This window comes from Schistocerca americana, chromosome 1 (assembly GCF_021461395.2).
Source record: "Schistocerca americana isolate TAMUIC-IGC-003095 chromosome 1, iqSchAmer2.1, whole genome shotgun sequence".
Taxonomy (NCBI): domain Eukaryota; kingdom Metazoa; phylum Arthropoda; class Insecta; order Orthoptera; family Acrididae; genus Schistocerca; species Schistocerca americana.
The window spans coordinates 475,009,730-475,036,726 of NC_060119.1; the positions used below are offsets into that span (position 1 = coordinate 475,009,730).

A 26,997-nucleotide genomic window follows, 5' to 3' on the forward strand; every position below is an offset into this window, starting at 1 on the left:
GAATGCTTGCATCGTCTGCAAAAAAAAGTATTTCTTTGTGATTCCATATTTAGGAGTAAATTATTTACATAAGAATAAAAAGGATAGGCCTAAGAATGGATCCCTAAGGGCCGCCTTATTTATGATTTCTGCATCTGAGAAATATATCGTAGTATTTTCCTTTAGTTCATGTTTCATTTGTATTTTCTGTTTCCTGTATGTTAAGCACAGTGTAAACAAGATTAATGCAGTTGCTTTAATACCGCAAGCTTGGAGCTTGTCTAACACTATGTTGTGTTCCAATATGTCAAAGGCTTTACTTAAGTCTAAAAAATATCAGTGGCACCACTTTGCTTTTTGTCCACTGTTTGCAGGGCATTGTATATAAACCATAGATGGCACTAGTTGTTGATTTATTTTTCCTGGATTCGTGCTGAGTATCAGTGAAAATTTTGTTTTTTTTTTTCTAAAAATTTCATTAACATATTACACATTAGTTTTTATGTGATTTTCTAAGGCAACTGGTCTATAGTTTTCTATATTTGATTTATCTCCTTTCTTGAATAGGGGCCACTTTAGCAGTTTTTAAACAGTCTGGAAATGTGACTTCCCAAAAAGATGAATTGACTAAATGTGAAAGAGGCAGTGAATTGCTTGCATCTCCTTTTAAACAGAAATTTAGGAATGCTGTTTTTTTTGCTATCTTTGAGGAGGGGGCTTTGGGGAGCATGTTGGACGCTAACGGTAGTTAGCCTCCGGACTTGTATCTGTGTAGACGCTAAGTGTGAATAAATCTGTATATGAGAGAATTCTAGTTGTTTACCTACAACTATACCATATTCCCTCACTGGTGACCCCGTTTTTGTGTAATACTCATCCGAGTTACCGCCTGAAGGTTATTTACGCGCCTACCGCGTCGGGTTTCTCCGCGATCGCGAGGGCCTTTGTTCAGCTCCAGACAATGGCCTTTCAGCATTCACCGCCGCCCGGATTCCCGCAACATCTCTCCAGCACTCCTGCCGTCATAGTGGACATGCCGCAAGAATCTTCGGAATCCTTCAGCCAGAACATGCAGTGGAATTCATCGAGTGCCGCCAGTTTCTTCGAACCGCCAACGGTCGTGGACTCTGGCTTTGTTAGCCTGGACCTTCCCACGTGTTCTCCACAGAGTGTTGGTCGGAACATTTCTACTCCTGTGTCGAACACACAATTCAATACAGTTCGTGGCGTCGAGCGAGGTTTTGCTATCTTGGAAAATCCAGTAGTAAATTCAAACTCGAATCAGTTCCCGCCACGTGTGTATCCTTCCACGCCGGCTAGTCAACAGGCGTTCAATGCTCGCCAAACAGCAAATATCACACCGAGTGTGCATCCTAGTGGATCCTTGTGTTGCTTCTAATCAGGTCAATAATTCTGTGCTGGATAGTAATTACTCCGACATCTACAACCAGCCCCACCACTCACGGTCGAGTGAATACTGTGTGCATAACGGACATTCACCGGCGTACTTAAGCACTTGTGGCTTCTCTCCGAGCTACCACGTCAATGAGAATGCACATTTTGACTATGATCCTCACACCATTCGTGCGTCCGTCGCTTCTCAGCCGCCCCCCTGGCGTCAAGTGAATTTCGCGATTCCCGCATTACGGGACGCCAATAATCCGGACTCGCAATCTTCTGCATGCTCTACTTCCGTCCGAAGTAATAGGCGCACCTCCACAGTGACTGCAGTGCCGAATCTGCCGAAATTACCAGACTTCAAACCCGCTCACCCGGAGTTCTGGTTTAACCTGGTTGAGCAAACATTCAATGTCTGTGCTTTGGACGACGACGCACGCTTCGCCTGCCTCATGAACCATCTTCACGACCGCGTCGATTTAATTTATGATCTGGTCAAAGCACCCCCCCTAGCAGGGAAGTATGCTGTGGCGAAACAAACGATACTGGAGCGCGTCTCTAAAACCAGGAGAGAAAATGTGCGACAGCTCATCTACGAAGAGCGTCTCGGCGACAGGTCTCCGTCCCAGCTGTGGTGGTGCATCCGTCTTCTCGTCGATGAGCAAGTTATGCCTGATTACACGCTCGCAGAAATCTGGACTGAAAAGCTGCCTTTGCCTGTCCAGACTGCAATCTCTGCATATGAAGATAGGCCAGTAAATGAACGTTTATGCGCCGCCGACAGAGCATACTCCGCCAGGCAACGTGAGCTCCGTGCACTGCATTCTGGACGTGACCGCACTAAGACGCTTTCTGACGCCATGCCCTTGTCTGGTGCTGCTGATAACAAGTTTTTTAAACTAGCCGCCCTGCCTGCACCTTCAACTCCTCGCAACGACAGTGCATCGGCCTCTGTGGAAGACTCTGTGGCACATACTCCGTCACCTAGCAACTACCCACAAGGGCACAGGCCCGCCCAACCTTACTGTTTCTTCCACGCGAGATTCGGGGAGCAAGCTCGCAAATGCCAGCCACTGTGTTCTTACCCAAACTCCAACCGCAGGTAGGCTACGGTGCCACCTCCTGCGATGTAAACAACGGGCACCATCCCACGTTGCACTCCGTTTCGGACAATAACAGTAAGTATGGTCGAGTCTATGTTCGCGATTTACGATCAGGTGTATGTTTTCTGGTAGACACTGGCGCAGACGTCTCTTTGCTGCCGGTTCGCCTAGCAACCAATAAAGTGAAACCACACAAAACAGTACTTCGTGCAGTGAACTTGTCTACCCTACAGTGTTCGGGTTCCACTTTGTATACAGTGAAACTTTCGCCCGAGTGCAATCTGGAGTGGACGTTTCTAGTGTCAACAATTGAAGAACCATTTCTCGGAACTGATTTCCTCAACCACTATCAGTTGTCACTAGATTTTGTGCAAAATACTGTGTTTTACCCCTCCCTTAACAAACATATTCCTTTTGCTTCGCCGAGTGACAGTTCAACTAACACCAAACATGTGTGCTGTGCTAAGAAGTGTGTAAACCTATCCTTGGAGCTGCAATCTTGGACAAACAAGTGGCTAGTGGAGTGCGCCAAGTCTTCTAAGTTGCGGATGGAACGCATGGAAATGCTGCTGCATCTCTGCGACATACACCACGAGTTGGCCTCCACACAACAACGCCTCGCGGCACTACAAGCAGACGACTCGTCGGCTACAGACAAGGTCAGTCCGTGCCAATCTGGTGTTCCCGTGCCCGCGCACGTTAACAACACTGTTGTGAACTCTGTAAACTCTGTCAGCACCCCCTTTTGTAATGGTAGGGGGGGGGGGGGGGGTACCATAAAAATCGATATTTGTTCTGTGCGTAAGTGTGCTATCTTTGAGGAGGGGGCTTTGGAGAGCATGTTGGACGCTAACGGTAGTTAGCCTCCGGACTTGTATCTGTGTAGACGATAAGTGTGAATAAATCTGTATATGAGAGAATTCTAGTTGTTTACCTACAACTATACCATATTCCCTCACATTGCTCTATTATGCAATCAGGAATACCATCAATTCCAGATGACACTTTCTTAAGAGTTGATGCAACACAGATGATTTCTTCTGGACTTGGTCCACAAATATAGATTGAAGAAGAACATGATTGCACTTTGTTTTTCAGTTTCTTTCTAGTATCTGTTTTGCCATTGACTATTATGTGTGATATCTGAAAGAGTTTGGGATGCATTGTGTATCAGTTACACTCTTGTTCTCATGGTTTAGACTGATATTATCCATTTTAGTGGACACTTTATTTGCTTCTTTCCTTATTGCTTTCCATACTTCTTGGATTTTATTTACTAACTATGTCACGAACTTATCATTGGCCATTTTTTTTATTTTTTTGCCTGGCATATCACTCTTTTGTAGATTCGAATGTATTTCTGAATGTAGCTGTTCAGAAGCAGGGTTGTGTTAGTTTTTTTCCTGTATCTAGTAATTCTCTTTGCCTTACACTTAAGATTTTGATACCTGTTGCTATCCACCTCTTTGCTTTTGGAGTTGTGCCTCTTATAAGTTGTATTTTCAGAGGGAATGCAATTTCAAAATCACTGAAGAAGATAGAGAATTTCTGGAAGTTTTTGTTGGTGTCATTTATTTGTAAAACTTCTCCTGAGAATAGGGAATTCTATATTATTTGCTTCTTCTGTTACAGTTCTTTTGTAGTTCTGGATGGCCACTGAGTAGCTTTGGAGGGTAACTGCTTGAACAGTGCTAACCAGTGCTGATTCTTATATTAATATTAGAGTTCCCTAAGGGCATGCAATACTTTAAACACAGCAGCAGTTTTTCTTCGGTCTGCTTTTGACAGCTAAGGTGAAACATTTTCCAGTGCAGTTTGTATTCACAAATATCTGATAAGAGCAGGGGAAGTAGTTTTTGTAATTCTTGTTGAGGTTGTTATCATCTATTTCAAGTAGAAAGTATCTGTGAAGTTGAGAAGTAGCTCTTTACATGTGCTGGTTCCAAGAAAATCAATGTTGAAGCCCCCAAATGTAAATGTTGCTTTCTTGGCCTATTTATTAAATATTTAAGCTTATTTAGGAATGACTTAAAATTTCCAGTTTGGAAGCAATAAATACATGCTACAAATGTATTTGCCTCAGTGACTTCAATGAGTGCCAGCTCAAAGCCCCTTTCCACAATGAGATGCTGAAACTTATTAATAAATTTATATTTTAGACCATAGAGATGAAAATTACAGTGCCTCCATATTTATAACTGGTTCTACATAAATAATTTGCTAGTATGTACCCTGATATAGAAAAAGAGACAATTTTATCAATGTTTAGCCAGTGCTCTGTAATGCACAGAACATATAAAGTGGAGTTCTGAAGTTAGTAAAATCTCTACATCTATATTTCGTTTGTTATTGACTGAATATTTTGATTGCAAACAATAAGACCTTTGTTGCTGCAATTTATTTGATTATCAGTACTGATTTTTATATTAATATTAGAGTTACACCACTAACCTCATTTTTGCTTGTTAAGGATTTGTCCATGTATTTGGGAGCCTGAAATCTTCTTCTGAGTTGTTGGAGTTCGAATCTTTTCTTCCAATGAACTGTGGACCATTTGCGTATAAGAGGGAAATGACTGATGTTTTGGTGAACGGAGAAGATGTGGATACGGATCTGTTTTCATTGATACTGTATGTCATATCTCCGATTTGTTGATGGCACATCTTATTTTTACCACCACCAACTGATTCCCTAGGCCATTTAAGTATAGTCCATATGTAGTGTGAAATATATGTCCTATACCACTGTGGTCAATAGTTTCTACATTTTCATATTGTGTGCACATTTTCGAGAAGAACGTTTGCAGTACTTATCTCTTTGTTTACATACAACCATGAAGGTAGTAGCTTGTATCAGTGTGGAATAGTCATCGACAGACAATTTGTGTGAGTCACATGCCCTAAACACTTTTTTAATTTGTTAGTGGCTGTTAAGGTTTATTTTTAAATACATCATTTGCTCCTCCAAATAACACAATAAAATCATTATGAGTTAAACTGCTGGCTTCAGGCAGATGGATCATTTTCCTATTTCAGACATTGGAGCACCAGGCTTAACAAAGGCTGTTGTTTTTCCAGCTTTTATGTCACTGATCCAAGTAGCAGCCCCATGACCGTGACTGTCAGCAAAGACTAATAAATCTCATGTCACTTTTTTGTATCTTGACATATACGGGCTGTACAGTGTTATGACTTAGAATCTCAGGCAGATACTTGTGCATCTTCATTGAAAACTGGAGAGTTGCATTTTCGTACGTCCTTTTTCTTGTGTTAATTTTGAAGCTCAATATGTTTCATAGTATCAATTAAGGCAACCTGTTTTCTTTCTCCTCATCACTGTACGTCTGAACTGTTTACCTAACCAGAACTATTTTTGATATTAGTAACGATATAGTTCATCTTGTCTGCTGAAATTACACTATAATTTGTTGCACTTTCCTGGTGAATAGTGTGCATTTTTGACAGTTGTAACTTTCTGTATTTGTCTTGCCACATTTGTACATCTTTAGTTAGTACAGAAATGATTTCTTCTTTGCTTCTTTCTTGTAGGCTTAGTTTTGGGATGCAGCACTTTGAACTCAGCAGCATTTTTTCTTTGGTCTGCTTTTGCACAGCTAAGGTGAAACATTATTTTACATTTTACACTCACGATTCCTTTGATAGTTGTTCTTTTGCAGTAACATTCGTCTGTGTCATTCTCCATGCAGTGAACATTTTCTGCAGGTGATGAAGGTATACTTTTGCACATTTTCACCCTGTTATCCAATTTTATCTTATATTTTTCTGTCACATTGTTAATGATACAATATGAAATGTTTTCTGATTGTCATACACAATACTAGTTTTACAGCTCTGGCACATTTCTATACTATTAGTAAAATTTCTATAACTAAGAATCTCACTGTTTACATTCAGCTTAGACCACGTGGTTCTTGTGCTCCATAAATTTGCTACATTTTCTTGCAGTTGATAAATTTCTGTGCTGAGACTATGATTCAATCACAACTGATGAAAAGGAGCACAAAATCATTCTCAGCAGCAAGTGAAAAGTGAAAACCACACCAAGAATAAGGAACTATGTGTTTAAGTGTGTGTGTTTGGGGGAGGGGGTATAGTTTAGAGGTACCTTTATGAAAATTAGTAAAAACAAATGTGTTTAGAACATAAAAAATGTTATAAAAGAAGTAAGAGGTCATCTGACACAAAATTGCACTCCCAACCTCACACGGTCACCCGCACAATTGCACAAAGGTCAGATGTTCTAAAATTGTCAATTAAATTGTAAGTAATACAAGAGGAAAGCTAAAATAATTTACACAGGAATATGTGGCTGGCGGATAAAGCACAGAAAATGTAGACGAGCGAGCCATACGCATAATGTATAAAAAATTTCTCCCTAAAATTTTAGGAAAAAGGTTGAATATTTTATGGAACCTCAAAAGCCATATCACATTCATTGTCTTTGTCAGTTAAAACAGAGGGCAAATCTGTAGGTAGATTACTTGATGCCCTCTTGTCTGAACATAAAACACAGTCAATTAAACTGTAGCACACTTTGTGATCTGCACACCACAACGACCGAACATTGGAGGGTCCTCCCTCCACAGCAAGAATCCAAGCAACATCAGGCTGTGTCCTACGAGAAGATGAGTAGGAAGGACTTCATCCTGTCTGCATGATTGGAACGAGATACGACATGGCTGAGCTGTTGACTTTACTAGATGCAGCTTATTGTGTATGACTTCCACCCACTCATCATTGCATCTTTAAATGACAATATAACTCAACAATGAGGTAAGATCCTGTAGGGGTATGGTGCATTGAACTATCTGAATATCATGAAACATCTCCTTGGCTGCTACATCTACCATTAATAACTATGTACCCTGGTAAGCAGAAAAAAAGATATCTCCTTCCCCAGCCTTTGTAGGTGGAGAAGAGCATTCTGGATAGTTACACCTACTTTATCTGTTGGGTACAAGTGTTGTAGAGGGTTAAGGGCACTCAAGGAATTGCATCAGATTAGTAATTTAGCAGCTGCAGCACATTCCATCTGCTCCAAAGCCCTCAAGATCGCATATAACTCAGGTTTGAACACAATGAAGTGTTGAGGTAACAGGGTCTTGATGACACGATCAGGGGAAACATTAGAGTAGTTAAGGGAATCCTTATCTTTAGATCCATCTGAGAATACAACTATATACTTATGGCATTCATTTAAAATGTCATAAAATACTGTATTAAAAACAGAGGAGCATGAGCCTCTCCTGTATTGCACTAAATCCAAAATTACTCTGTAATAACAGACAGTGCCAACTCTGGATTTGGGTTTGGAATTATCCCACATCAAATGATGCCAACCTATGCTTCATGTTGTTCCCAAATGGCCTTGTTGCTCATGGACAGTTTAAGAAAAGGTGTTCCATAGCTGGTGAGAAGGGAACAGTGAGGGACTTTTAAGCCTGGCACATCTGGAGGTGCTCCACTGGAGGTTAGTGATGGTTCCCCAATCTCAGCACAGAGACTGTGTATGGGGCTGGTTGTGTAAGCACCCACGGTTAGCCTGATCTCCTCATGATGGATAGCATCAATGATCTTCAGGTAAGAAGGTCTTGCTGATGCATACACTATGCACTCTCAGTTGAAATGTGATCTCTTGAAAGCCCTTTAAAACTGGAGCAGATGTGCCCTGTCCATTCCCCAAGACCTGTGGCTAAGGCACATTAAGATATTCAGTGCTTTCTGGAAGTGTAGTATCCACAACAATTTTGAATAAAAAAATAGGCCCATAAATCTCACCAAGTCTTTAAAATGTGGAATGGTGTTCCTCACACACAAGAGAGGTAATAATTAAAATCAACAAATGCACATCTTACCTGCAGAATATTGAAAACTTGTCTTTGAAGCTCACTCCTCAAATCTCTTAGCTGTAGTTTGTAACTTATGAGCTGTAGTTGTAGGGTTGGAGGAGAAACAGAGAATTAACAAATTGTCCACAAATAAGGAGCATTGCACCATACTCCTTACCCTACACATTATATTATTTATGGCTATGCATAGAGAGTAAAATTAAAACACTGGCCTGGGAAAAATCATTCTTCTACTCAAAACCATTTGACAGAAAGTCACTCAGTACCCAAAAAGCATTTAGATAGGAAGGACTGAATGAATATCAGGAGGTGACCATGAAAGCCCCACTGGTGGAGCTGTCCTGAAAGACTGTACCTCCAAATAGTGTAGTACACCTTACTGATGTTAAAAAAATATCACTACACAGTGCTGTTTATGTAGGGTCAGATTGTCAACAGTGGATCAACATCACCTGTTCCACACTGAGAGCATATAAGGAGCTGCTTGGTCTCTAATATCCAGACCAAATGACGGTTGACCACTCACTCCAACGTTTTTCCTTTACAGCTCATTAAGATGATGCTTCAGTAACCACTGGGACACATTTGGCTCTTTCCCGATATGAGGAGAGGTGTCAAAGTTGCCTCCCTCCATGAGTTGAGAAACTGTCATGTCTGCCATATCAAATTAAAATATTCTAGGAGGATTTCCTTTGACCACTACAGAGGAACATTTGTGGCAGTGGTGGCAGCATTACTGGTCTGTTTACTGGAGTCTGCCTGTTGAGGTGCAGATGCTCTATAATATTGGCAACTGTGGCCTTTCTTGATATTCTGGGGGGAGCTACAGATTTTGTAATAACAGCACTGTTGCAGCTGTACATACAAATAGAGGTGTCAGTGCAAGCAGAATCAACTTCCGCTTGTATAAAGGTGTGGGCATTCTGAATGGGCCTTTTGAGAGCTGAAGCGAATGAAGTACTGAAAGTGGAAATTAGCTTTGCTTTATAGATATTGTTGAACTGGCTTTGTTGTATGCTATTTTATCTTCCACTCTTCAAGGTAGATACTTTAGTCTCTACTCCAGACAGAGAGATCCCCAGAGCTGGCTACAAGCCATTTTGCTGGGTTGGATGTCAATACCCAGCAGCAGTACACACATTCCACTTGGATGAGAAGTCCAATGGCTCCACTTAGCATCTAGAGGAACAACAGTCCATCCAGACAGAACCCCACTTACCTCAGAAAGCCTTATACAGCAGACATACAGGTGCCCCAGCAGTTGCCCACCAGAAATCGTTCAGCATCAACGGCCATATGTCTCATTGGCAAATGGAACACCTTGAGATAGTGTTTTTTTTTCTATTGGGGTTTATATAACCTTAATGATCTGGGTGGTGGTGGGGGACAGGAAACGTGTGGTTTCATCGAAAATACTATGTATGTGGCATTATTCCACAATATGGAATTACAACAAGGTGAGACTGGAGGCAATGACATCTTCAGACTTCAAAAAGGAGAAATTAATTTTTTTGTGAAACAGTGGCAGAATTTCTATCACATGGTATTCCTCTCTCCAAGTTCTACAACTCCATTATAAAATCATATCTGAAGAAGAATAATGGAAAGACTGGGTCTGATAAGAAAGCTTTTAGAAAATTATGCCTTCACCTATAAATCAACACAAAGCACCAGAACTCAAATGAGCAATCAAATTTCTTACACATTATTTGCGTTCTCCAATCTCAAGTCTATGTTCTGCATTTTAATACATGCGACCTGAATTGTGCATGCTATTCATTGAGTCTGTAAGGCATTAAATAAGAAATACCCATGTCTGAGCAAATTTGTATTTTGCATTAAGAATATATCATCTCAGTTATGTGACTGCATTTGCAATTTCCTGTCAGAGAGGTGACAGTTTGTAGTAACTGATGGAAAGTCATTGAGTAAAAGAGAAGTGATTTCCGGCGTACCCAAGGTAGTGTTATAGGGGTCATTCCATGTCAGTTCAACCAGAGGCTCCAGCTCACAGTCTCATATTTGACTGAAATTCAGTACACTAATTCTACCATGTGTGGAACACTCGTGTACAAAGTATTAGTTTCCCCTGCCAATTAGTTCCAGAATTATGACTTGTGAAGGAAGGTGGCATGACCCAGAAATTGCAACCTGCATCTGGCAATCTATCTTTAGACCCAACTTCAGGTCTTAATAACTTTGGAACTATTCCACACAGTCCAGTGAAATTTTTACAACCCAGTAACATCCATTTAGAGAACACACTCCATGAATCAAAACTCCAACAACTTATTTCTGAGGGAAAATAAAAAATTCCAAAATGTGATAAAAAATGTAATACGTTAAAAGGTACATATTGTAGGTGCCCTCTGTGCCAAATATAATTCATTCAAAAAGGGTATAAATTTTTTGTGGTAAGCTTAATGTGGCCTAAACACACACAGAACTCATCGTGCTCATATCAGTCACAAAAACTAAGTTACATGCACACGAAAATACAAAAATTTGAAAAATCAAATGGCTCTGAGCACTATGGGACTTAACTTCTGAGGTCATCAGTCCCCTAGAACTTAGAACTACTTAAACCTAACTAACGTAAGGACATCACACACGTCCATGCCTGAGGCAGGATTCGAACCTGCGACTGTAGCGGTCACACGGTTCCAGACTGAAGCGCCTAGAACTACACGGCCCCATCGGCCGGCACAAAATTTGAAAAATTACCTGAAAAACATGGATTTTTGAAGTGTGGTAGCACAAAAGGGACAAGTGGTATCCAAGCCAAATTTCACACACTGCATAAGTAGACCATAATGATATATATCTCAAAATTTCAGCAAGTTATTGCAAGACATTTGTGTACAGTGGAAGTTCACAGATGTATTTGGTGATGTGGCCATTGTTCCACAACACAATTTTGTAAAAACATATCATAAACTGTTCTGCCTCTTCTTATCCTCTCCCACAACTGTTTAATCACTAAGCAACAACATATAGACAGATTAACACAACCTATCATTAATGTTTACTGCACCTTAACTGCTAAAAACCAGCCGATTGTGCTTCGTACAGAAGTTCTCCCACACTTTAGCTACTGTACTCTGTACATTGAGTGGCAAATTGTACTGTCTTCCTGACACTGTGGTAGGAACTGGAACTGTCACAAGACTATGTTCAAAAGGAATCCAACTCCTGTCTGCCAAACGTGGCCAATGAAATGATCTTGCTGGTACTGCTGGTGCCATGAAGTTCACAAATACATCACCTTCTGCTTCACAGCACTCTGCAACACATCCTAAGTACCATTTGTCACCATAAACAGCAATAACATAGCAACCTGGTTGTACGTTCCCGCTTTTTCTTCTGAATCCTGAGTCAGACACACTGTGAAGACACATGTTGTGCATGAACCTATAGTTATAACCGGACAGCCTGCTCATCTGCACATTGTCAGAGTCCGCTGGAGAGAAGTGATGATGGCACCTTGTGCCTACAACAGTTTTAACACGTTCTAGTCTGCTTTTTAGCAACTCTTTGACTGATTTATCTTTTGAAACATAGAATAATTGAAGAGGTGCTAGAATGTGACCTTCTGTAGGATGCTGCAGACTAGCTCATGATGCCATGCGCTTAATGGTAGCACCAATACCATCACATACATTTTTACCCTGAATTGTTGCGAAAAAATTCCATTCTGCGTGAATCTGAAAATCATGGTAATGCATGCATAAATTTTTGAGATTTTTACAGCTTTTGTACTGACTAGCTGCCCCATGTATTTTGCAAAATGTACGTGGGGCAGCTTGTTTTTCACATATGCCATGACAGTGCGAATGTGGGCATGAACTGCAATGGCATCATGAATTAAACAGTCACTAAAAACGCACAGGCTCATAACAGACACATCACCTGATTCACCTCTATAGTAAATCGCAAATGGCTGGAGAGTTGCTCGACTGTTATCCCTATGACATCCTTGGATGGCATCTTGAACTATAAATGCATAATTTTCAGAAAAGTCTAGTATTACTATAATTTCATCTTGTTTCAAATTATCCTTAAAAAATTGGAGATAAGCCGATTGTGCTGTTGCTGTGAAGCTGTGTGTGGTCAGCTTGTCCGTTTTTTGACAACACATTTCAACAAAATCTTCCACTGTACTTTGCTTTGTTTCAAGACTTGTGCAATCCATGTGTGTCTATTGTTTATAAGAAGCAAGTTCATCGTCATCCATAAGGAGTTCACAATACGGTTTGTTATTCATGTGTTCTGCAAGATTTGCTTATCCAGGACACTTTTCACATCTGTGTATCATGTACTGGTAGGAACTGATGTCACACACTAGCAGCTTCATTGCACCTTTGTACTCCAGACCAGAATCCTTTATAGCAGCAAACATCAGCTTAGCATTTTGATGGGTCTCACATACACAAACATTGTGGGTGCCCCTTGCACTTACAGGCACAACACATTTTGGCCAAAGATTGAAAAAAGATGATAAACCTACTTTGGTATTGGGATACTTTTCCTTGAATTCTACATATAGTTCTGATATGTTGCATAGCAACAGTCTTTTTTCCATCTGCACACGTACATTTCCCATTTTCACCATTACATAGTCTTTCTTTCCAGGCATTATTCGGCTGGAGTCATTATTTTCATAAATCTCCGACACTAGCACCTTTATTTCTGAACTGAATTGCTTACCCTGAGCCTGCTGAAGTTGTGGAAGCACTCCTTGGGTTGCTCTTATTTTCCTAGCTTGCTTTACCATATATGTAGAAACATTGAATTCCTTTGCAGTATAGTCAATAGACCAGCTGGAAGGTGCAAGGGTAAGAATAGCTACTTTTTTCTGGCGTGTGGATATGGCACATTTTTCTTTCAGATCATGCACAATTTTGTCCAAATCAGAGCATTTCTGGCATGATTTCTGTTCGTTTGGAGCAGATAGTTCATCCTCTTCCACCATTAGTGTCTCAGCTATATTTTGTTTTAATTCCATTTGAGCTTCTTGTAGTTTTCTTCTACCATATCTGGGCCTGTCTCTTTTCCCAACTTTGTGTGTCTTCATGCAAGACAAACCAAGAGCAGTGACTGAAGTATATAATTGCTCATCTGCTGTGGTTGTAGGTGGCTGATACTCTTCATCACTGTCATGTAAATTATCAGAATATTCTTCATTTTTTAGCAGTGTAACATACCTGGAACATAACTTTTGTCCTGGTTTCATGTAAAGTCCCATGCACTGATTCACTTTCAATACCGATTTTATATCAATTTCTCTGAGGCTACACTTAACTGTCTTCTTATGAAAACGAAATGGATCAAAACAACTTCTTTGTAGGAAAGAATACTTATCCAGAAACACTTTCATATAATGGTAACAAACACTAAAGTTTCTTGGAACTGTACTTCTTGTGCCCACAGGGTGTATCCCAGATCTCCATAGCAACAAATCTTGGTTCGATTCATCCAGATCATACAGTAAAAAGTGAATGCCACATTTTGTTCCATATGTTGTTTTATGACATTCAGATGCTTGTGCTCTATCAATACTGTAACTTGTTTGAACAAAAGCACCACTAGTACACTCTTCTGCCTCCATACTGACTTTCCACAACATGTGTAACCTGTAATTGTTGCTTGTTTCCTTTGTTGTTCCTGCCTAACAATGACTCATTCTAATGGTTCCCAACAATTGCTGCAGTTTTATCTGAAACAAGCTGTCTGCATTATCACTATTACTTGCTAAATCGTGTTAAAAGAAATGTAAACAAATACATCTGTCAACTTTTATTGTACACAAATGCCTTGCAATAACAAGTTGAAATTTTGCCACATATTATATTATGGTCTACTTATGCAGTGTTTGAAATTGGGCTTGGATATCACTTGTCCCTTTTGTGCTACCACACTTCAAAAATCCATGTTTTTCAGGTAATTTTTCAAATTTTTGTATTTTTGTGTGCATGTAATTCTGTTTGTGTGACTGATATGGGCAAGATGAGTTCTGTGTGTGTTAGGGCTACATTAAGCTTACCACAAAAAAATTTATACCCTTTTTGAGTGAATTATATTTGGCATAGAGGGCACCTACAATATGTACCTTTTAGCGTATTACATTTTTTTAATCACATTTTGGAATTTTTTATTTTCCCTCAGAAATATGTTGTTGGCATTTTGATTCATCGAGTGTGTTCTCTAAGTGGATGTTACTGGGTTGTAAAAATTTCGCTGGACTGTGCGAAATAGTTCCAAAGTTATTAAGACCTGAAGTTCGGTCTGAAGACAGATTGCCAGATGCGAGTTGCAATTTCCGGGTCATGCCACCTTCTTTCACATGCCATAATTCTGGAGCTAATTGGCAGGGGAACTAAAAATTTTGTACATGAGTGTTCCACACTTGGTAGCATTGGTGTGCCAAATTTCAGCCAAATCTGAGGCTATCAGCTGGAACATTTTCTCAAATTGGTTGAATTGACATGGAATGACCCATAGGCCTTCTTCTTTCCTATCTATACAAATGATTGAGGAGACAATCCAAGCAGCCATCATAGGTTGTTAGCAAATGATGCTGTCATTTATCATCTACTGAAGTCATCAGAAGATCAAAACAAATTGCAAAATGATTTAGAAAAAGTATTTGTAAGGTGTGAAAATTAGCAATCGACCCTAAAAAATGAAAAGTGTGAGGTCATCAACATGAGTGCAAAAAGGAATCCATTAACTTCAGTTACACAATAAATCAAACAAGTCTAAAGGCTGTAAATTCAACTAAATACCTAGGAATTACAATAATGAGGAACTTAAATTGGAAAGAACCACCAGTACAATCATTAAATATTTCTGTCTTCAGTATGTTGGTCAAAGTGTAAACACTGTGAGCAATGTACATGTACAAGTTGTAAAGATACATTGACAACATAGCACAAGTAACAATCTAGTAATTTGCTGCCAACTGCAAGGTTCCCATTCCTGAAAAATTCCACATAGCAGAATCTCAGAAACTATTGAGTGTTATACTAGTAATCACATCATGTCACATCCTTTAAGATACATTAATTTGATCACATGTTCTTTGACTCTCTAAGAAAACATTAATAATTACTCAGAATGCTAAACTATTACACAGGGATATGTGGCTGGCTGATAACATACAAAAAATATTGATGATCGAAATTAGTACCGTTTTATTCATAAAAATACCTATCTGTGTGGTGTCTTTAGATCCTTGGTACTCAATCTTCAGTGATCTAGCAGCAAATATCATATTCTGCATATACTCCACATATTTCAGCAGTGCTGCTGCTGATGCTAATGCATAAAACCTATAGCAAAATAAAGTGTTCCAAAAAAAACTTCCTTTTTAATTTAAAAAAAGGTACATATAAAAACAACAGTAATATTAAGCATTTACACTTCTAAATTCATTCAGTCGCACATTTTGTACCCTATATATCATCATGTAAAAAAATACTCCATATGAATTCAACACAGCACTCAACGCAAGCTTCTCATGTTTATTTCAAATTTGGTGCATTGCATGATTCAGATAAGACATGGAAAACTACCAATTTGCTGAGGTATATGACAATTGTGAAGAAAGTTACAGGTCTACAAAGTTCGAAAATTGTGTGAAATTTACATGCAACTCTCTCAACATAAATTACTAAATATGGTTCCAATACAGATACAACAATGAATCTTGTACCACTGAAAAGCTAATGAGTAGAGCTTTACACTGATATGCAACTTTGTGGGTTTCTAAGAATTTTCACATTCAAAGTCATTGATCTTAACCTCTGATCTTGTCCAGAATGCTATTATAAACTTGGTAAATATCAAGATGGCACTCCAAAGGCATCATGACCTGTATCATGAAACTAAAAAATTTCAGTAAGTGTGTGTCTATATATATATATAATAGAGGGAAACATTCCACGTGGGAAAAATATATCTAAAACTTACTTCCAAACCATAACCAAAAATTTTTTTCCGCTTTCAACACTACCGCTGCAATAAAATCAACCGTTCCCAGTTCACAAACAGATCCTTTCACCTATTAAACAACCATTTTGGCTAGCTCTAACAACTTTTGCTTTATTTCCATTTCCATTTTTCCCACATCACTGATCATTTTGTAGCTGCTTCCCACAGGTTTTAACGTCATTATTTCTTCGTCAGAAAATTGTTAGCCTCATTTTCATAATCTGCCACCACAAATCCACTCCTTTTAATACATTTACATGCAGTTTTTCGAAATTTTCCCGAATTTCTCCACTAATGTGTTTTGGAGGCAACACAACCACCTAATCTTTGTGCACATCGTTGTTTACCAACCCAAGTTCACCACAGAATCAACATAGCTCAGCTTTAACCAACACTTTTTCAACTTTTTTCACACCAGATCTCCAGTTGCTTTCTAGTTCACCTTTATCTCTCCCCATATATGGTCTTTACATATGTCTGCCTGTGTCTGTATGTGTGCGGATGGATATGTGTGTGTGAGCGAGTGTATACCTGTCCTTTTTTCCCCCCTAAGGTAAGTCTTTCCGCTCCCGGGATTGGAATGACTCCTTACACCCTCCCTTAAAACCCACATCCTTTCGTCTTTCCCTCTCTTTCCCTCTTTCCTGATGAAGCAACCGTGGGTAGCGAAAGCTTGAATTTTGTGTGTGTGTTTGTGTTTGTTATTGTCTCTATCAACGCACCAACACTTTCGTTTGGTAAGTTACATCATTTTAGATATATATACAGGGTGTTACATAAAAGGTACGGCCAAATTTTCAGGAAACATTCCTCACACACAATGAAAGAAAATATGTTATGTGGACATGTGTCCGGAAACGCTTACTTTCCATGTTAGAGCTCATTTTATTACTTCTCTTCAAATCACATTAATCATGGAACGGAAACACACAGCAACAGAACATACCAGCGTGACTTCAAACACTTTGTTACAGGAAATGTTCTAAATTTCCTCCGTTAGCGAAGATACATGCATCCACCCTCCGTCGCATGGAATCCCTGATGCACTGATGCAGCCTTGGAGAATGGCGTATTGTATCACAGCCGTCCACAATACGAGCACGAAGAGTCTCTACATTTGGTACCGGGGTTGCGTAGACAAGAGCTTTCAAATGCCCCCATAAATGAAAGCCAAGAGGGTTGAGGTCAGGAGAGCATGGAGGCCATGGAATTGATCTACCTCTACCAATCCATCGGTCACCGAATCTGTTGTTGAGAAGCGTACGAACACTTCGACTGAAATGTGCAGGAGCTTCATCGTGGATGAACCACATGTTGTGTCGTACTTGTAAAGGCACATGTTCTAGCAGCACAGGTAGAGTATCCCGTATGAAATCATGATACCGTGCTCCATTGAGCGTAGGTGGAAGAACATGGGGCCCAATCAAGACATCACCAACAATGCCTGCCCAAACGTTAACAGAAAATCTGTGTTGATGACATGATTGCACAATTGTGTGCGGATTCTCGTCAGCCCACACATGTTGATTGTGAAAATTTACAATTTGATCGCGTTGGAATGAAGTCTCATCCATAAAGAGAACATTTGCACTGAAATGAGGATTGACACATTGTTGGATGAACCATTCGCAGAAGTGTACCTGTGGAGGCCAATCAGCTGCTGATAGTGCCTGCACACGCTGTACATGGTTCAGAAACTGGTTCTCCCATAGCACTCTCCATACAGTGACGTGGTCAATGTTACCTTGTACAGCAACAACTTCTCTGACACTGACATTTGGGTTATCGTTAACTGCACGAAGAATTACCTCGTCCATTGCAGGTGTCCTCGTCGTTCTAGGTCTTCCCCAGTTGCGAGTCGTAGGCTGGAATGTTCCGTGCTCCCTAAGACACTGATCAATTGCTTCGAATGTCTTCCTGTCGGGACACTTTCGTTCTGGAAATCTGTCTCGATACAAATGTACCGCGCCACGGCTATTGCCCCGTGCTAATCCATACATCAAATGGGCATCTGCCAACTCCACATTTGTAAACATTGCACTGACTGCAAAACCACGTTCGTGATGAACACTAACCTGTTGATGCTACGTACTGATGTGCTTGATGCTAGTACGGTAGAGCAAAGAGTCGCATGTCAACACAAGCACCGAAGTCAACATTACCTTCCTTCAATTGGGCCAACTGGCGGTGAATCGAGGAAGTACAGTACATACTGACGAAACTAAAATGAGCTCTAACATGGAAATTAAGTGTTTCCGGACACATGTCCACATAACATCTTTTCTTTATTTGTGTGTTTTGAGGAATGTTCAGGAGTGGATAGTACACTAGCGTTCTAATGTACTGATAGGTGGAAAAATTTGTAGCAAATATCACAAAATCCATCAACCCTACATGTGTTGCCTACGCTGTGCTGGGTACTTCCAGAGAAGATCTTAAATAGCATTGGATCTGGCACTAGATTTTTAAAATACTAGTCCTCAGTTTTTAGGTAAATTTCCTGTGAAGAAAAAGAGGCTTCATTGAGACAAAAAGTACCAAAGCAATACTTTGCCTCAGTGTTGGAGCATACTTAGGTGGCACATATGGAAAAAGAAGAGCATGAAAAAAATGAAGAAAGGCAAATAATAGGTCAGCTGAAAGATGATAAATTTCACAATACAGAATGTACACATGACAAAATACAAATTTTGAGAGTACTTCCCAGGAGTTACCGTATAAGGAAAGCCATGAAAGAATTTTCCCCTTCAGATTACATGGTATGAAGAGCAAAACCGTGATACTAGTAGAACATGGTATATTAGTGACACAAAATTCCAAGGCAGAAAAGACATTTTGTGAAAGAACCATTCAACATGTACATGACTTTTACTGTGATCATAATGTGAGCCATGTGACGTCAGGAAGAAAAGACTATGTGTCTGTGGAAGAAAATGAAATTAGAGTATATAAGTAGAAGCATCTAGGGTTGCACAATCTTAAGGGACTGTGTGCATATTTCATATTTCAGAGATAAATATCCAGATGTAAATATTGGATTCTCAAAATTTTGTGAGTTCCAGCCAAAGCACTGTGTTCTTGTCTATGCCAGTGAGACCCATACCGCTTGTTTGTGTGTCTCACACAGGAATTTTAAGTTAATGGCTTAAGAGTGTAAATTGAAAGAACTAACAAGGTGTGACGAACACACATTACTATCATAAAAGCACTTGTTATATGAAATCCTACACTTCCAAAATGTTTCTTTTGTGCATGTTCCTATTGTCCAAGTTTGACAAGACTGATTATCTATTTAAACTGCTTGGTATGAACTGCATTACATACAAACGTTGGTTAACTACTGGCTGGGCAGATTAGAGACTACAACAAAATCAACAGACAAGTCCATTGATGGGTTTGTATTGCATTTACAACAGCTCCTACCACACTCATGGACTACCCGGTAGCAGTTACAGATCTTTAAAACCGCTAAAGAAGAATTAAAAGGTAAATGAATATCTTGTTGTTTGTTATTTTAAGAGAATTCAGGGTTAAGTACAGGGATTTCACTGCAATAATTCACAGGCTGCAATTCACCTGTTTGTAGCTTACTCCAGAGATGCAAATACCAACAAAATACACCTTATGTCATATGCTGAAATGTCTGATTGCCTTCAGTGTGATGCAGCATGTGTTTGTGCATGCTTTCCAGCCAAATTTTGTCAATTTCTTAAAATGTCACTTTCTAACTCCAAAGCAGATTTATCACTTTTCAGATGAATGTACTGCCCAATACAAAAACATGAAGAATTTCATAAATTACAAAAACAGAAAGAATTTCATGAATGTGCTACCATCAGGAAGATTTTGAATGGCATTTTTATGCTACAGCAATTGACGTTGAAGGGGCTGTAAAGAGATTAAACACACTTGCCGAGTGCAAGCAACATCATGAAAAGTATAGTTTGACACCATGACTGTTGTTTCAGTCATGCAAAGAAAATATTCCTTCATGTGTCTTTGATTGTACATTGTTTAGGATCAAGATTAAGAGACTGAAGCAACAATTCAAGAATTCAAGTATGTTTCCAGGTTCAATAAGCTTCAATGTGTAACACCTAACAACAAAGGTATTGTAAAAACAAGGACGTGTTCTGCTTCTTTAGTAAACAGTGAAGAGTCAGTGATTGCTGTGTAGAAATAAATTCTGTTATCATATGTTGTTGTTGTTGTTGTTGTTGTTGTCTTCAGTCCTGAGACTGGTTTGATGCAGCTCTCCATGTTACTCTATCCTGTGCAAGCTTCTTCATCTCCCAGTACTTACTGCAACCTACATCCTTCTGAATCTGCTTAGTGTATTCATCTCTTGGTCTCCCTCCAATGCTAAATTTGTGATCCCTCGATGCCTCAGAACATGTCCTACCAACCGGTCCCTTCTTTTTGTCAAGTTGTGCCACAAACTGCTCTTCTCCCCAATTCTATTCAATACCTCCTCATTAGTTATGTGATCTACCCATCTAATTTTCAGCATTCTTCTGTAGCACCACATTTTGAAAGCTTCTATTCTCTTCTTGTCCGAACTATTTATCGTCCATGTTTCACTTCCATACATGGCTACACTCCATACAAATACTTTCAGAAACGACTTCCTCACACTTAAATCTATACCCGATGTTAACAAATTTCTCTTCCTCAGAATCGCTTTCCTTGCCATTGCCAGTCTACATTTTATATCCTCTCTACTTCAACCATCATCAGTTATTTTGCTCCTAAATAGCAAAACTCCTTTACTACATTAATTGTCTCATTTCCTAATCTAATTCCCTCAGCATCACACGACTTAATTCAACTACATTCCATTATCTTCGTTTTGCTTTTGTTGATCTTCATCTTATATCCTCCTTTCAAGACACTGTCCATTCCGTTCAACAGCTCTTCCAAGTCCTTTGCTGTCTCTGACAGAATTACAATGTCATCGGCGAACCTCAACATTTTTATTTCTTCTCCATGGACTTTTATACCTACTCTGAATTTTTCTTGTTTCCTTTACTGCTTGCTCAATATACAGATTGAACAACATTGGGGACAGGCTACAACCCTGTCTCACTCCCTTCCAAACCGCTGCTTCCCTTTCATGCCCCTCGACTCTTATAACTGCCATCTGGTTTCTGTACAAATTGTAAATAGCTTTTCGCTCCCTGTATTTTACCCCTGCCACCTTTAGAATTTGAAAGAGAGTATTCCAGTCAACATTGTCAAAAGCTTTCTCTAAGTCTACAAATGCCAGAAATGTAGGTTTGCCTTTCCTTAATCTATTTTCCAAGATAAGTCATAGGGTCAGTATTGCCTCACATATTCCAACATTTCTGCGGAATCCAAACTGATCTTCGCCGAGGTCGGCTTCTACCAGTTTTTCCATTCATCTATAAAGAATTCGCATTAGTATTTTGCAGCTGTGACTTATTAAACTGACAGTTCGGTAATTTTCACATCTGTCAATACCTGCTTTCTTTGGGATTGGAATTATTATATTCTTCTTGAAGTCTGAGAGTATTTCACCTGTCTCACACATCTTGCTCACCAGATGGTAGAGTTTTGTCAGGGCTGGCTCTCCCAAGGCCGTCAGTAGGTCTAATGGAATGTTGTCTACTCCTGGGGCCTTGTTTTGACTCAGGTCTTTCAGTGCTCTGTCAAGCTCTTCACGCAGTATCGTATCTCCCATTTCATCGTCATCTACATCCTCTTCCATTTCCATAATATTGTCCTCAAGTACATCGCCCTTGTATAGACCCTCTATATACTCCTTCCACCTTTCTGCTTTCCCTTCTTTGCTTAGAACTGGGTTTCCATCTGAGCTCTTGATATTCTTACAAGTGGCCCTCTTTTCTCCAAATGTCTCTTTAATTTTCCTGTAGGCGGTATCTATCTTACCCCTAGTGAGATAAGCCTCTACATCCTTACATTTGTCCTCTAGCCATCCCTGCTTAGCCATTTTACACTTCCTGACGATCTCATTTTTGAGACGTTTGTATTCCTTTTTGCCTGCTTCATTTATTGCATTTTTATATTTTCTCCTTTCATCAATTAAATTCAGTATTTCTTCTGTTACCCAAGGATTTCTACTAGCCCTCGTCTTTTTACCTACTTGATCCTCTGCTGCCTTCACTACTTCATCCCTCAGAGCTACCCATTCTTCTTCTACTGTATTTCTTTCCCCCATTCCTGTCAATTGTTCCCTTATGCTCTCCCTGAAACTCTGTACAACCTCTGGTTTAGTCATTTTATCCAGGTCCCATCTCCTTAAATTCCCATCTTTTTGCAGTTTCTTCAGTTTTAATCTACAGTTCATAACCAATAGATTGTGGTCAGAGTCCACATTGCCCCTGGAAATGTCTTACAATTTAAAACCTGGTTCCTAAATCTCTGTCTTACCATTATATAATCTATCTGATACCTTCTAGTATCTCCAGGATTCTTCCGTGTATACAACTTCTTTTATGATTCTTGAACCAAGTGTTAGCTACGATTAAGTTATGCTCTGTGCAAAATTCTACCAGACGGCTTCCTCTTTCATTTCTCTCCCCCAATCCATATTCACCCACTATGTTTCCTTCTCTCCCTTTTCCTACTCTCGAATTCCAGTCACCCATGACTATTAAATTTTCGTCTCCCTTCACTACCTGAATAATTTCTTTTATCTCATCACACATTTCATCAATTTCTTCATCATCTGCAGAGCTAGTTGGCATATAAACTTGTACTACTGTAGTGGGCATGGGCTTTGTGTCTATCTTGGCCACAATAATGTGTTCACTATGCTGTTTGTAGTAGCTTACCCGCACCCCTATTTTTTTATTCATTATTAAACCTACTCCTACATTACCCCTTTTGACTTTGTATTTATAACCCTGTATTCACCTGACCAAAAGTCTTGTTCCTCCTGCCACCAAACTTCACTAATTCCCACGATATCTAACTTTAACCTATCCATTTCCCTTTTTAAATTTTCTAACCTACCTGCCCGATTAAGGGATCTGACATTCCGCGTTCCGATCCATAGAACGCCAGTTTTCTTTCTCCTGATAATAATGTCCTCTTGAGTAGTCCCCACCCGGAGATCCAAATGGGGGACTATTTTACCTTCGGAATATTTTACCCAAGAGGACGCCATGATCATTTAACCATACAGCAAAGCTGCATGCCCTCGGGAAAAATTATGGCTGTAGTTTCCCCTTGCTTTCAGCCGTTCGCAGTACCACCACAGCAATGCTGTTTTGGTTAGTGTTGCAAGGCCAGATCAGTCAATCATCCAGACTGTTGCCCCTGCTACTACTGAAAAGGCTGCTGCCCCTCTTCAGGAACCACATGTTTGTCTGACCTATCAACAGATACCCCTCCGTTGTGGTTGCACCTATGGTAAGGCCATCTGTATCACTGAGGCACGCAAGCCTCCCCACCAACGGCAAGGTCCACGGTTCATGGGGGTAGGGTTATCATATATACATGGACTTTTGTTTGTACGTATGATAGTCATTGGTGGGTTGCATATGGCTTTTAAGCTTATGAAGAACGACATGAAGTACAAGCCAGCTTCTTGCACCCACATGAACTATTTCCATCATTTGTGTTCCCTGTCATACCACATATTTGTGTTAGAAAAGTAGATATGACATTCTGACAAGACCGGATACAGTGACACCAACTGGAAGGACATGCTCTCTCCCTGCATCAGATCTGCTGAACATAACAATTTAACTAGAAACACATCAAATGAGATGTAACAACTTTTTATTGCCGTTTCATTGAAGCTACACTGTATATGGTTCACAATACCAGTACACTAATGTATACCATACTTTTGTATGACATTACTTGTTTTTTGTATTTTTTAATAATTTGTGTTTCATTTTTATGTGCATTTTGATAGTGTACTGATGCTGACAAAATAAATTTTTGGGTATGATGCCTTTGATGTGCCCTCTTGACATTTACCGTGTTTATAGTAGAACATTGGAGTAATAGAATATGCTTTTTTTTCTTTTTTTTTAAAAAAAAAAAAAATTGAAGGTGGCGTGTTTTGAGATATTCGAGGTCTGTGACCTTGAATTTGGAAATTCTTAGAAAGACAGCACAGCACATATCAATGTGTAGCTATTGGCTTTGCAATGATACAAGTTTGTTTTCTGTATCTGGATTAGAACTAAAATTATAGTAATTATGTTGCCACAGAGATATTTAAATTTCACACAGTTTCCAAACTTTGCAGACTTTTAACTTCCTTTTCAATTGTCATACATCTCTGCAAATTCGTATTTTTCCGTCTCTTATCTGGATCACTGGATGCACCAAATTTGAAGGAAATCTGGGATGGCCAGATTGGAAATATTACTTTTGTATGCTGAACTGACATGGAATTACCCATGTAGGGATTTGGGATGAATCAAGAAGTAAAACAATACATAGAAACAGCTACTGGAAACTAAGCCTACAAGATACATTACTAACAAATAATAAATTGATATTATAAAAGTACACCACAGATAATTTATGTTTTTGTTTCTGCATTTTTTCGTTCTTTAGTTTTAGTTGAACATGATTCTATTTTTACTTCTATTATAGCTTTGTATGTTTCCCAAAGTACTGTTATTATTACAGTAGAACCCTGGTAATTTGTGCTAATTGGCTCTGATGCTACCTCAAATAACAAAAAACTTATATAATATGGAAAGATCACTAAATCAATGAGTAAATGATGAATAGATGTTTAATGGGCACATAATGATTAAAAAAATAAATTTAAAAAAACAACATAGAACATACCTGTGTTATATGAACATATATGGGCACACATTTCCAAGTTGCAAAAATATAAGTTACATTTTAAAGAAACTGTTCATAGTTCTTTGTTTTAAAACAGAACATCATTTTTACTAACAATATCGTGCCATCTTCTAAGAAGCATGGTGTTAGTTGAAGCGGCTTTCAGTCGTTGCTTGATATAATGCAGTGCCACATCTAGTGCTGCCAAACCCTCGATGCGAGTAATCACTGGTACAATTTCTTTAGCCAATTCCTTGTTGTCACTGTTTTCAGCGGATTGACTAACCATTTTGACAATTGCAAGATCAGTCACTTCAAAGTGTTCATCCATTCTGAAAGATCACTTGCATTTTCACATCCAGCAATCTTTTTCATCTTATATACTGTAGGTATCCATTTCATTCTGTAAAATCTGGCTCCAAGACTTCTTTAATGTCTCCACCTTTATTTCAGATCATGAATCAGCTATCAAATAAACTATGTCTTTTTTTAGATAGTCTTTGATGGTTTCTTTATATTCTGTTGTTTGTAGAAGTATCTGAAGCAGACGACTAGATACCTTTTTTCCAAGCATTGTAAAATGCCTTGGTCCATAGGCTGCATTAAACTCATCATGTTAGAGGGTGAGAAAAACGCACAAATTTTGTCACATTGTAATTCTTCCTCATCAGGGTGTGAAACGATGTTGTCAAGCATTGTAGTGATATGTCCGATTCCTTGAGTGTGAGGTATCACATCTTCCAATATACAACTGACGGTTGTCTGGAATGACAACAACGAAAATTTGTGCCAGATCAGGATTCAAACTGAGATTCCCGCTTATCGTGAGTGGTCGCCTTACCATTTGGTTATCCGAGCATGACTCATGGTCTAATTCAGACTTCCATATGTCGTCAACCATGTTTCTACAGCCCTTTACTCATACATCCATTATGTATATTCCAGTACAGAGGAGACATTTTACTTGAAAGTCGCTTCCCTGGTGTCAGCAGATAAATATGATATTGCAGTGCCCATGTTATTCCAAATTACAATGCAATGTTCCTTTGGACATGCATGTGCATTTGACGACATACAAAAGTTTGGGTCTGGTTGTGAGTCATGCTTAGATAGACAAATGGTAAGGCGACTGATTGTGATATGCAGGAAATTTGGGTTTGTGTCCCTGTGTGGCACAAACTTTCATTGTCATCATTTCGTTATACCTCTTTCATAATGGCTGTAGTCATCGCAGTGCCTGTCCTTTCAGAGATGCATGCATATCTGAAGGAACATTGCATTGTAATTCGGAATGACACATGCATGGCAACATCATATCATTCCCCCTTAAGTTCACGTCACATCCTGCAGTCAGCAACACCAACATTATTTCACAAAATATATAACCAACAGCAGTGCCTATGTACTTAAATTTTTACCCATGCAAACTTTTATTCAGTTCTCAGTGTATGTGTGAATACAGCCTGTTTGAATCTGACATGAGTAATTCTGATGTACAGGCTTTAGTCCGGAACAGCTCAGCACCACACAGCTTTGACATATGAATCAAAGCTGAAATGAAATGTTGTGGTGGCACTGGAATTTAAAATAATATCTCACATCTTTACAAATGCCAAATATTCAGGTGCATGGAAATACTCTGCTGCTTTTTACAAGCAGGTGGTTTCCTAAAAGCAAATTGCTGAGCACTTATTTCTTCTGAATGCCCAGTTACAGATATTGCAATGATGTAAAAATCATTCTTCAGTCAGTAGATCTTTGACAAGCACATATCAGTGTTTAACACAGAAAGATAAAACAAATATTTCAACATGTATATCCAATGAAAATTGCAGAAGTTTATATGAACCTTTTAAA

The 26,997-nt window shown here is 39.2% G+C and overlaps 1 protein-coding gene across 1 annotated transcript in view; it reads right to left on the reverse strand.

The window, feature by feature from the left end:
* The window catches only part of LOC124623963 (mutS protein homolog 4-like), a 303,421-nt gene that overhangs the window by 242,563 nt on the left and 33,861 nt on the right, over window positions 1-26,997 (reverse strand). Inside the window, exon 6 of the mRNA XM_047149077.1 lies at window positions 15,559-15,680. Within this exon, the coding sequence (XP_047005033.1) occupies window positions 15,559-15,680 (122 nt within the window). The remainder of the gene's footprint in view (window positions 1-15,558; window positions 15,681-26,997) is intronic.